Source organism: Castanea sativa, chromosome 3 (assembly GCF_040712315.1).
Source record: "Castanea sativa cultivar Marrone di Chiusa Pesio chromosome 3, ASM4071231v1".
NCBI classification, from domain to species: Eukaryota; Viridiplantae; Streptophyta; class Magnoliopsida; order Fagales; family Fagaceae; genus Castanea; species Castanea sativa.
The window spans coordinates 5,935,685-5,948,426 of record NC_134015.1 but is presented as its reverse complement, the minus strand read 5'-3'; the positions used below and the strand labels follow the sequence as shown (position 1 = coordinate 5,948,426).

Here is a 12,742-nt window from a genome sequence, read left to right as displayed (position 1 = left end):
TCTCTCTCTCTCTCTCTCTCTCTTCTTCTTCTTATTCTTCTTCTTCTTCTTCTTCTTATAGAGGTCTGATCCCCTCAAAGTGATCAACAACATTCCAATAACCTTACCACACTCCCTAGGTTCTTAACATAAGTCACCTTAATAATCTCTATCTAGAAAACCACTTTCGCATTCAAGTCTCCTCATGAAAATGAATGATAAGTTATTAGTGAAGTATTCTAAACATCGGTATATTATGTATAAGATGGTCTGTTTGGGCAAGCAGTTTCCTAAATCCAATGGCAAGAAAACAAAAAATCGTTCGGATCTATGTCTTTGACAATGACACCACCGACTTGTCAGGTAGTGAAGATGATGAAGAAATGCCAATTGTTCAACACCGAGTGAAGAAACAAGTTAGCGATATCAGAATGAAATATTTATCAAAATAAGTCTCAAGTTGAGTCATGAACCAAAATGCAAAGGCAGCACAAAACTCAGTGGCAAAAAGCAAGCCCAATGGGGTTAAGAAGTATCAAGGCATTCGGGCAAAGGCTGTTCAAGAGATGGTCAGCAGAAATTAGAGACCCACATCAAATGGCTAGGCATTGATTGGGTACCTATGACACTACAGATAAGGTCACCTTGGTCTATGATAGGGCTGCTATACTCATCAAAGGAGATATCTAACATAGATTTTCAGAAGAAATCTGGCATTGTAAAGGGACTTGACATGAGGCCTTCCTCATCTCTTAGAAGCACCGCCTTAACTAGTTCCTTAGTCCAATATATCCAGCATCTAGAGAGTCAGATAGTTGAGCTCAAGGAGACAAAAGCAAAGCAAGACGAGGGGAACAATAATATCTTACACTTTTTGAGTAGCAAGGGTTAGGATGACACTATTAACTATGGGGGTAGCTTGTCTTCCAGCTAAAAGACTTATTGGTTAGTATTTTATTTTAGCAGTTGTGCAATATATGGTGTGACTACTTTTAATGCATTACATGGTGTGACTACTTTATTTGCAACTCAAAAACTTCACCAATAAGTCATCTTAATAATCTCCCTCTAGAAAACCACTTCTGCATGCAAGTCTCCTCATGAAAAATGAATGATAAGTTATTAGTGAAGTATTCAGAGCATCGGTATATTATGCATAAGCTGGTCTATTTGGGCAAAAAAATTACTAAATCCAATGGAAAGAAAAAAAAAATTGTCTGGATCTATGTCACCAAAAATGACGCCATTGACTCGTCAAGTAGTGAAGATGATGAAGAAATGCCAATTGTTCAAAACCGAGTGAAGAAACAAGTTAGCGAGATCATAATGAAATATTTATAATAATAAAAAACACCTCAAGTCGAGACATGAACCAAAATGCAAACCTAGCATAGAATGCAGTGGTGAAAAGAAAGCTAAATAGGGTTAAGAAGAATCGAGGTGTTCAGCAAAGGCCTTCTAGGAGATGTGCGGCAAAGATCAGAGACCCACTTTGGAGGGACAAGCGTTGGTTGGGTACTTATAAAACTACAGATAAGGCCGCCTTTGTCACAACCCAAATCTATACTTCAGAATTTAGAGCATGACCGGCATGTTAATATTAATTTTACCTCAATACTAACACAAATCAACTTAAGTTGAAGGTGTTTATCAAAAATTGTTTCTAGTATTCCTTTTTATTTTCTTGCATAAAAGCCATCATATACCAAATTGATAAAAACCTTGAAACTTCATTTCATTTTGAGCTTGCGGGATTACAACTTGGCTGAAACTTAAAGTAATCATGTAATTATTACATAACTAAACGTTTAACAAAACTCTTATTTACAAGTCTAACCCCAAAGACATACAACTGGGGTTCAAAACAAATTAAGGTTTTGAATTACATCTGTGCTCAAAAAGATCAAGTATATCTTGGTTCCTCCTATACAACAAAAGAGCCAAACTACTATACAATAAAAACTATACATTTTAACAGACAAGAATCACAGAATCCTTGCTACTTCTAATATTCTCGCTGCTTCCAAGAAAGAACTTGTGCACTGAAATATAATAGGGTGAGCTGTGAAGCCCAATAAGATTTTAAACTCCATGAGCATTTAATAAGGATGCATGTAAATCAAATGTTTTATGTTTATGTCAATTCTGATAAATAGCCTTCAATAGTACTCATACCCTTCTTAAACTAACTTATGAATTTTCAGATGAAAATACATCACTTTCCTTTCATATAATAATAAAATGGCATAATAAGAAACATAAACATTATTCAGTAACCTTATCTTTAAATAGACTATAAAATAATTTATCATAAACTTTCCATTAGACTTGTAATACATTTAACATACTTTTCTTATCATATTTTTCTTATAATTTCCAAATAGCTTTATAATATATATTAGTCAGTCCAATTGTAAGTCTGTCACAACTTTGGGAGGCTTCCAGCACAATGTGCTAGGCATCCAGCATTCCCCACAATTCTAAGAAATCCCAAGATCATATCAGAAAGTATCACCCTTTTCGGTGTGATCATATCATCAACCACGGGGTCTGTTGGCATCCTCCACAAGTTGATCGTTCCCAACAAGGGCAGGTACAACAAAGTCTTCACCACTTATAATAGCCAATCAAAATTTTCATGGAAATACCAGTACTATAACCCCTACTGGCTGAGTTCAGATCATAACAATGGAATAACTGAAAATTATATTTTTTTGATAACTATTCTTTTACATAAATATTTCATAACAGTAGTATATCCACTTCATTCATAAATATTATTTTTATGATATAAGTAATAAGTGACGACATGAGAAAAATACATTTTGTTGTAGTGTATATATAAAAGAATTTGGTTAATGAATACCCTAAGAGCTATGATTAAGATTCATTTAAAACTTTATTAAGTAATATTGTTATACATTTTTCAAAAAATAAAGTAAAAATAATACAAAGCACACATAAATACAATAAATTATTAACTTGTATATTTTATTGTTTTAAAAAAGTATGCACTTAGTATTTATTAATCTTTAACATATAAAACAAGCATGGTTTACTAATAAGTTTAAAATAAATATAAATTTTTTCATTAAAAGAAATATACAAAGTAGGTGTGGGTCCCATGCTGTGAAGAGGCAATTGGTTCACATGTATATATAAAAATAATACAAAGTACACGTAAATATAATGAATTATTGACATATATATTTTTATTGTTTAAAAAAAGTGGACATTATAAGTCATAATTAAGTATTTATAAATCTCTAACATATAAAACAAGCATGGTTAATTAATAAATTAAAAAAATGTAAATTTTTTATTAAAAAAAGAAAATATACAGAGTAGGGGTGGGTCTCACGTGCGTTGTGAGGAGGCAATTGGTTCACATGTCGGAAAACCCCTACGTAGGGATCACGTCTCAAAGCATAAATAGAAAGGAAATGTTTACTAAAAAAGCCGCATTTTCTTCATCAGGTAGGCTTCCGCTTTTAACGGGATATTAATTTCAACTCTACCTAGATAGAATCCAGGATTCTTGTGTCTGGCTAGTCGCTACCACAAATGACAAAGACAACTCTTGTACTTTACCTACCTTTTTAAATGTAATTTGTTTTTCATCATTTGACCTCTTTTTCACATGCAAAGCATTGGATGTTATATCCATCAATCATATTCCAGTCTTTGAGGTCGTTTGAGGTACGAGTACCATTGAATGAATATAAATTCACACGTTGCTTGGAATTTGATGATGGGTATGGAATGTGGACCGGTCTTTGAGGTCGTTATTTATTTCTTTTATTTTTTTTATTTTGAAATTTTTAAAAAATATTGGGAGTTATTTTTAAAGAGTCATATTGGGTGTATTTAAAGCAATTATTAGTAAATCATTCAAAAAATATTTTTATACAGTTTCTTTAGGCAATATAAAAAGCCCTCAAAAAAAAAAATTTTCTTATAAAAATTTTCTAAATATAGTTTTTAAATCGTCGCCTCTAGTGCATCCATCAAATTTTCCTATTTTGTAAAACTCATTCGTAACCATTGAGAGTAATTGCACATGATCTAATACTTTAGGTTCAGGATTTTAGATTTAGAGGGCCAAATTATGAATATATATATATATATATATTAGAGTTCTAGAATTAAAAAAATAATATAATAGAATCCAGGATTAAATACACTATGAATAATAAAACTAACACTAATTCAATATTAACAAAATACAAACAAAAGAGAAGAGAGAAAATAATTATTCTCAATAAATTTTAAATCAATTATTTTTTATAATAAAATTAGACATTCTTTTAAATCCCAAATATAATCTATAGTTTATTTTATATTAGGTTGTAAACAGGTACAGAGCTAGGACTTGTAGTTAGGGGGTGACTTTGGTGCTGGTTGTGTGTGGTGGCTTAGCCACTGAGTTGGTTTTTTTTTTTTTTTTTTTTTGACTTTGATGCATGTTGTTGGGTAAGGACAATTATTTTTTTGAAATTTTTTAAAAGGTCAGTTTGTTTATTTTGAGTAAAATTGGTTGATTAGACTTAATTTTTTATTGCTTCATTATTAGTAATTTATGTTGTTGGGCTTGTATATTTTGTTTTAGAATAAAAATTTATAGATTTTTTATGGTCTTTTAAAAGAAGAAAATGGTAGAGCTACAATTATTTTTACAAAATACTGATGTAGTGAGTAGTTATTGGTAAGTAAAAAAGTGGTGTAAGTAATGGGTCTAGAAGCAAACTAATAAGAATTTGCTACCTCAATAATTTCTAAAAATATTGTAGAAAATTTTGTGATTATAACATCACTCTTAAAAGAATTAATGATATTATTAAGAAGGCAAAGTGTAATTTTATATTCTAATTTTTTTTTTAAAAAAAACTTTGGAGGGATCATTGCCCCACAAGTCAAAAGCTACCTCTGTCCTTGGCTGAAAAACTTGTTTATGTTCATTTGTTAATTGTTTTAAATAACATTTGAAAAATGTGAAAGGAAAAAGAAGTAATCCTTATATATCTCTTGATAGCAAAGTGGAGAATGTTTCAAGTTATGCTTGGCATTGTGTGTTGCTCCACAATGCTTAATGCTTATTAAAATGCATTTATGTGAAGCGTATGAGGTTATTGCATATTTATTAAATGCATTCATAGACACCTAGAGCACAAATACTATAACATTTACTTATAAATGTATTTTATGTATCAATTTTTTTTTTTTTTGTGTGTGTGGATGTGAAGCTTATGTATCAAATTAAAAGCAACAATATGCTTCATCATTTCCCAAATTAGGGTTACCCTTTGCTAATTCCGCAAATATTTGATATGTTCTTGGAAGTTGAAAGTAAACTAAGCTTCAATTTTCTTTCATTTAACCACCAAAAAAACAAAAACTTCAATTTTTTTTTAGCACAAAAAAAAAACTTCAATTTTGCTTTCATAAGCAAATAGAGTATAAAATAGAAAGACCTTAAACTACCTGCAAAGATTGGACAATAGAAAACAAAGTAACATTCACTTCCAAAAGTAGGCAAATCATTTAGTACATTAACTACAACAAAGTGGTAAAAGTGTTGTAGAGTATGGTGTCTGGACCATTATTGTCTCAAAAGTCCAAAGTAAAAAATGGCTGCCTAAATGGTCACTGATACGTGTGAAAGGTAGTTTGTCCGTGTGAGAGAAATTGTAGCCTTGTCTCTTCCCCAATCCATCATTACCGCACACTCTGCGCTCTGCTCTCTGTTGCTTCTCTCTCACACACACTGTCAAGCAGAGACACAAAAACCAGAAAAGTAAACAAGAAAGGATGGATTTTCCGAACTGGGTTCAACCTTTGCCCTTTATTCTATTGAATTTGGTAAATCGTTACTTTCATTTCCTCATTCAAGCCTGGCCTTTTTTTTTATTCCTCTTACTGGATCTATTGTTCTATCATTTCTTCAGAACTGAGGTATCTCTCTCTCTCTCTCTCTATCTCTTTTTCTTTTTTTTTGAGATAAACCTCTATATCATTTCTTAATTTTAGAGCTTTTTTTTTTTTTTTTGCATAAGAGAAGTTGGGTGAATTTTATCCCTTCAGACCAAAAACAGCCAATCTGTTGGTCCTAGGCTGGAATGAGTTCTGCAAACGGTCAGTGATTTCGGATCTCTCAGATGAGGTACTCCCTTTTTTTTCTTTTCTATTTTGTGTGTGTGTGAGATAGTTTTCGTAGATTATGTTTTTTTGGTCTTGGATAGAGTTTAATAAATGCAACTAGAGTAGCAGCTAACACCTACTTGGAAATCTAGATGGTTCAGAATTTAATAATGTGTTTGGCAAAAACAAAGGGACTGGGAAGAGAATATGGAATAGAAAGTAAAGAAGTTAGCTCATTGATTGATCCCACAGATAAAAGCCCTTCTTCTCTCTCCATTTTTTCCCAAATTGGCGGCCCAGGGAGGGAAATAAATCCCTCCCTTTTACGTTCCTCTACTTCAATTCATCTCAACCATACAATAGATTCCCTTTCCTTTACCCCCACTTTCCCTCAAACCAAACATAATGTTAGAGGTGTTAGGTTAAGCAGAGTGTGACATAACTCAAAATATTGCAAATAGGGTTGTAAAAGGTAAAAACTTGATGCCAAAGAGAAACCAAGTGAGTTTGATTTCTTGGGTCAATACTTCGAAAGGATGTAAAGCAGGAAAAAAAGAACGAGCAGTACTCCTATCTAGCGCAAAACAGTTATTGTGGAGGTGCAGCCCACGCTATGGTAGCAATCATTAGGCTTGGGTCACAATTAATTTGTATAAAATTGAGGGTATAACTCACAATGGGAGGTTCGAGGAAAGATTAGACTGGTGGTTGGTTGTTAGAGGCTGTTATATGGTGGTTTGGGATTATCTATTAGGCCGTTTGAGGAGATTCTCAGTCGGCCAAGGTACCTTTCAAGAATTCCGGACTAGACACTCTTACCCAAAATGAGTGTGTTGTCTTCTCTTTCACTCGTGTTTCTCACCCCAACAAATGTTCCAACCCTTTATTCTTTGAATCTCTCCTTCTTTTATACTCTCCCGGTAGTGGGTCAGTAATGATGGGAATATTCCATCTGTGCATGGACTCTACCACTTGCAAGATTTGGGTGGTTTTTTGGGTCGAGAGCACTGTTCTAGCATGTCTAATTTTGTACCAGGAGATGGGTCCCCTTGGCTCCGTCATTGTGATGATTCCCTTGTAACTTGAACTATGCATCGAGACCTATGCTTGGATAGCGGACTCCCCCAAGACATTATTTCTCCTTGACACTACTTCTCTTCCTTGGGGAATAAGAGAGATATATCCGGACCCTAACATAGTTACTTATGTAATGAGCCAGTTCGGGCCTCTCATTTGTGGTTTGGGCCTCGGCCCGAATTCGGTCTAGGAACTTTATCCACCCACAGTTATTAAAATCAATAGTGAATGTGAGAATTTCTAAACCGAAACTTGATACTGGTAAGCTTCTTTTATCAATTTATTTTTTAGATTTGATTCTCATTGAACAGGTGGTGACTTGGTGGTTTGTTTTACTTGCAGAGAATACTAGAAATACAGAGACCGCCATATTCACGGCTGTCTATTATTGGGAGAATCAAGTTTAACTTATATGATTTTGGAGAACTGCGGAGAGCTTGTAGAGTTTGGAAAGCCTACTGTGCCAAGGTAGGTTACGCAATCTATCAATTATCATTGATGAGAATATTTAGTTAATGATTTGTGCAGTATGATGATATTGTGAAAGCTAGCATGTTTCAGCATAACCTAGTTCTAACTCTCTTGCTGTGTTGGACCAGCATGTTTAATCTGATGTACTCTCTGTTTTATCCTTCATGTCTTAGGCTTTTTTAGTTTTTTTTTTTTTTAATTACCATACTTGGAGTCATTTTTTTATACAATGTTGACTAGTAGAGAGCATGACTTACATGATTGTGCCTAGTTTTTTATAGCAAGCCAATTCAGATTCACCCCAATTTGAACCATGATAAACTTTGAGTTGTGACGGGATATTCCATGAATTTGGCAATATTGAATATTTTGGTTTAGAATGGAAAAGTTAGCCTTTGTTATGTTTTAAACTAATTTGGCCAAACTCTAACCAATATACCAAGTGAATGTTTGGATAGAGCTGAAATGATTTTTCAGCTACATCTAGCGTTTTTTAGTGGGTCCTGTGTGTTGTTCACGGGACCCGCAAGCATTTTTTTCCAACAAAAACAACTTTAAAACTAAGTTCCACGGCACTATTTATACATTTAAAAATTATTTTGTTACAATGTTTTCAGTTTTTAGTAATAAACGGTATCCAAACAGACCCCAAGAAAATGAAAATTTTGGTGCCCTTATATATCTACCCCTAAATCGCTCAAACTGCACGACTATACCCAAATCGATCATAATCGCCTGCAAAATGGAGTAAGCGCACCACACCGCAAGTGGCAATGAATTGCATCGCATGTTGTGGTGTGGTATATAGTTTTATGATAAAAAAAACCGCTTAAAACTGCACCGCTCCCATATATATATATATATGAAGTATTAAATATATATTTATAATTTAATATTATATAAAATAAGTGGCCCCTCAGCATAAGTGCGTTCCAGTTCCATCTCACACTCTCACTCTTCTCCCCCAATCCTCATTCACTCTCAGTCTCTCTCAAGTGTCACCCACTCTCAGCCTCTCTTGAGTATAGCATTGGATGGATAGACCTTTTTTGTTGCATTCACATTTATTTAAACAATTTCTTGTTGGGGTTGTAATTTATTTCATGCTTCCTTTAGACTTGTTTCCATTTTGGTTGTAATAATTGATACTAATAGAGGCATGACTAGTCGTGTATAAGATACACTATTATGGACCTTATGGTTGTTGCTTATTAAGCATTTTTGTGTTATATGTTATATATTTGTTTAACATGTATAATTGTGTATCGTTTACTTTCATGGATTATTATTATTTTTTTGTTTTGTATATATTTGTGGTACTTTTTAGTTTACTTCATGGAATTTTTTTTAAAAAATATTATATATTTGTGCTACTTTTTTTGTTACATAGGTTATTTTTTTTTGAAACTTACAGTTATATTGTCATGGTCATTAATAGTAAACTTGTAATTAGCCATGAAATCTTGAAAAATATACTAGCCCAAAACCGACCAAATGGCACCTTGTACACTGCACCAATTCTGCACTGCATCACACATTTGACCGCAAAACTAAGGTGTGGTGCAATGAAAGTTTTGGCCAAACTGCATTGCAAAGTGCGGTGCTAAAAATGGCCTAAAACCACACCAAACCGCACTGCGAATATCCCTTTATTAACTTTCCTTCATATATGTTCCATATGTTTAAGCTTTGCTATCCCAATTGTAGAGTCCATATTTTTAAGTTGGCAAACCGTGATCAAATGTAATCCATTTATAGCGTTTTTCGTGAGTCTTGAGTGCGTTAAATGTGTATTTTATAGTCCAAGACAAAGACCCAAGTTCAAATCAAGAAAGAATCAAGTTTAGAGCAAGAAAACAAGTTTCTGTTAGTTTGACACTTGGTTCAACACCTCGCTCAAACGATCGAGATTTTCGATTGCAAGCTCAATACCTGGCTTGATTGATTGAGATTGCGATATTAACAAAAATCTGAAACGTGAAAAAGCCCATAACTTGCTCATTTCAAGCCCAATTCATAATCCATTTGTTGTGCTATCTAAAGGACATCATAAGTTATCCCTAGAGAGGCTTTTCAAAGAGAAAAATCACCATATTTGGCTAGGGCTTATATAACCAAGTTTCTCTCAATCTCACTATACTAACTTTCAAAGTAGATCTGAGCCTTCATCTATTCAACCTATGAGATTTCAAGAGCACATAGCAAAAGATCAACAAGATGTTGTTCATTCCATAGTGCAGATCTGTATGAAGCCATAGAGCATTTCAGTCTACAACAATTGTTGGTCAAAACCTTTGAATACAGATCTCAAAGTCACAAACTAGAGAATTTGTGTGCAATAGTTTCACAGTACAAGAATCCGTGAATTCGGAGCTGCGTGTAGTCACGTGAGTAAGTACTACATGAAATAGCAGTAGATTTAGGGTTAAGTCTATTGTACAAACTTCTATTCTATTAGTGAAATGTTGCATTGAGAGTTGTTTATGTTAACTTCTCTCAAGGTTTTTTACTTTGATCGAAACCACAGTTTTCAAAGTTTTCCTAGGTTATCATTCTTGGTGTTCATGTGATCTATGTTTATTTGATTCAGATTTATTGCATAATTAATATAATTAATTATATAGTTAATATTTAATAAAATCTTAGAGAACTGGGGTCTAAAACCCAAACATCAACTGAACACCAGCCGCCTGTTTCAATTTGTTTTTTCTTATGTTACTCCCTGACCCTAAATCTTAATATAATTTTGACTTCATAATCCTATTCAAACCTTTTTGTGTTTATATCTGATTCATGGGAGTTTGTTGATAGCACCTAGGTCTGCCAATTGACTCGACATGCATAACTCATCTCTCTGTGATTCTACCGAATTTATCTAGTTCAAATATTACAATGCAGATCTCTTGCATTAAAAAATGGAATTTCATAACTTTACTTGTACATCATCTACATCTTACATGTTGATTATACTCTCCTGTTGATTGTTTTAAATACCATTTGGGAAATGTGGAAAAGCCCAAAAAAAAAAGAAGAAAAGAAGATCCTTGTATATCTCTTGAGAGATTCTGGATTGAAAACTTGGCAAATTACTGCCTGATTGGATACCAAAGTGAAAAGTGTTGAGTTGTGCTCGCTATTGGCTAGCTAAGTGAAAAGAGAAAAGTGCTATCTTCCTTGTAATATTCATTTAAATCTTTGTTTTGTAGAGGGATGCAGTTGTGTACGTTGTGAATGCACGCATGGAGCAATTTTCGGAAGCAAGAGGAGAGCTAAATGATCTACTCTCTGATGAGGACTTTGCAAATGTTCCATTCCTTATTTTTTGCGAAACTCCAGAACCTTCTTATGCCTCTGAAAAGGAACTGTGTTCCCTCTTGGGCCTGACAGGCAAGACCACAGGGAAGGGTAGGGTAAAGTTCACCGGCACAAATGCCCGTCCCCTTGAGGTTTTTGTGGCTAAACCATCCAACAGAAAGCAGCATCAAGATGCTATCAAGTGGCTTTCTCAGTACATCAAGTAGTAGGCATTAGAAGTGAAGATTTGGCAATCTTATTTCAAGTAGAGATTCTGGGTGTACTGTCAGTTAAATTCTTGATTCTTGATTTTTTTTTTTTTGATTCTTGGATAAATTATTCTTGATTTTTGATTGCCTGCTATAACAAACACCTCATGAGATCCATACTAAGAAATCAACCTGCAAAGTTACAATCATATGCATAACTAAATTTGAATTTAGTAAATTCATTGTCACATTTTAGGACATCAGAATTTTCAAGTAATCTCAGGTCAGTATGCTACACTTCATTTTTCTCTAGCAAAATCACAAAGACTTTCAGTTTCAAATCTCTTTGCTTCATTTGTTGTTACTAGCCTCTGTGCACATGCTCAGAGGCTCTTCTATTTTTTGGGTAAGAGTTAATTTAGAACATTTACTGTAATTTGGGATCACTATATTTTCCAATCACAAAAAAAAAAACTAGAGGTGTGATGAAAAATTATTTCACCACACATAATACTTATCACACCCCTAAGCACTTTTGTGATTGAAAAATGTAGTGATCCCAAATTATAATAAATGTTCTAAATTAACTTTTACCCAAAAAATAGAAGAGCCTCTAGCGCGTACTCAAAGGCTAGTACTATTATTTAAGGGGCTTCCCCTGTTTGGACTGGATTTTTTTTTTCCAAAATACCCCTACATCCCTATATTTAAGTAGAGACAAAACTAAAGGACAATCTGGTAAAAATACAACCCTAACTTCCACTAAAACATTGCCTAAAAAATAGGGTCACTCCTTTATTAATTTTCAAATTTATTTATCCACTTATAAATTAAATTATCAAAATAAAAATTATATATCTAAAATATAGATTTTTTTTTTTTGCTACTACCACTAAAAAAAAAAAAAAGCCTCATCAAAGCAACTATACATTTATTGTTTTTTTTAAAAATAGAAAAATAAGTTAAACATCTAACGTTTATCCAAAAACAAATCTAAATTAAAAAAAAAAATACTAAACTAAATAGATATATACATGTTTATATATATACTAGCCTCATCCCACGTGCTTCGCGCGTGAGATGAGGCTTTCTTTCTTTTTTAGTGGTAGTAGCAAAAAAAAAAATCATCTATATTTTTTTATTTTATATATATAATTTTTATTTTGACAATCTAATTTATAAGTGGATAAATAAGTTTGAAAATCAATAGGAAACTTTGCATGTGAGATGAGTGTTTTTTTTTTTTTTTAACTATCAGTACGTGGGGTGTTTTTTTCTTTTTAAATAATAATAAAGTATTAAAAAAAACAATAAAAGTGAGTTAGTGAAAAAGTGTTCTTATTTTGTAGGTAATATTTTAGTGCAAGTTAGACATGTATTTTTTCCAAACTATCCTTTAGTTTTGTCTCTATTTAAACTTAGGAGAGTAGGAGTATTTTGGAACCAAAAAAATTTGGTCCAAACAGGGGAAGCCACTTAAATAAATTTGAAAATCAATAGGAAACTTCGCGAGTGAGATGAGACTTTTTTTTTTTTTTTTAGTGGTAGTAGCAAAAAAAAAAATCTATGTTTTT

The 12,742-nt window shown here is 33.0% G+C and overlaps 1 protein-coding gene across 1 annotated transcript; it reads left to right on the top strand.

The window, feature by feature from the left end:
• Positions 1 to 5,643: 5,643 nt before the first annotated feature.
• Positions 5,644 to 11,355, top strand: LOC142627335 (GTP-binding protein SAR2-like). Its single transcript, XM_075801176.1, has 4 exons — positions 5,644 to 5,931; positions 6,038 to 6,139; positions 7,537 to 7,662; positions 10,872 to 11,355. The coding sequence occupies exons 1-4, from the start codon at positions 5,788 to 5,790 to the stop codon at positions 11,184 to 11,186; spliced, it is 687 nt and encodes a 228-aa protein (XP_075657291.1). The 5' UTR covers positions 5,644 to 5,787; the 3' UTR covers positions 11,187 to 11,355.
• The last annotated feature ends 1,387 nt before the right edge of the window (positions 11,356 to 12,742 follow it).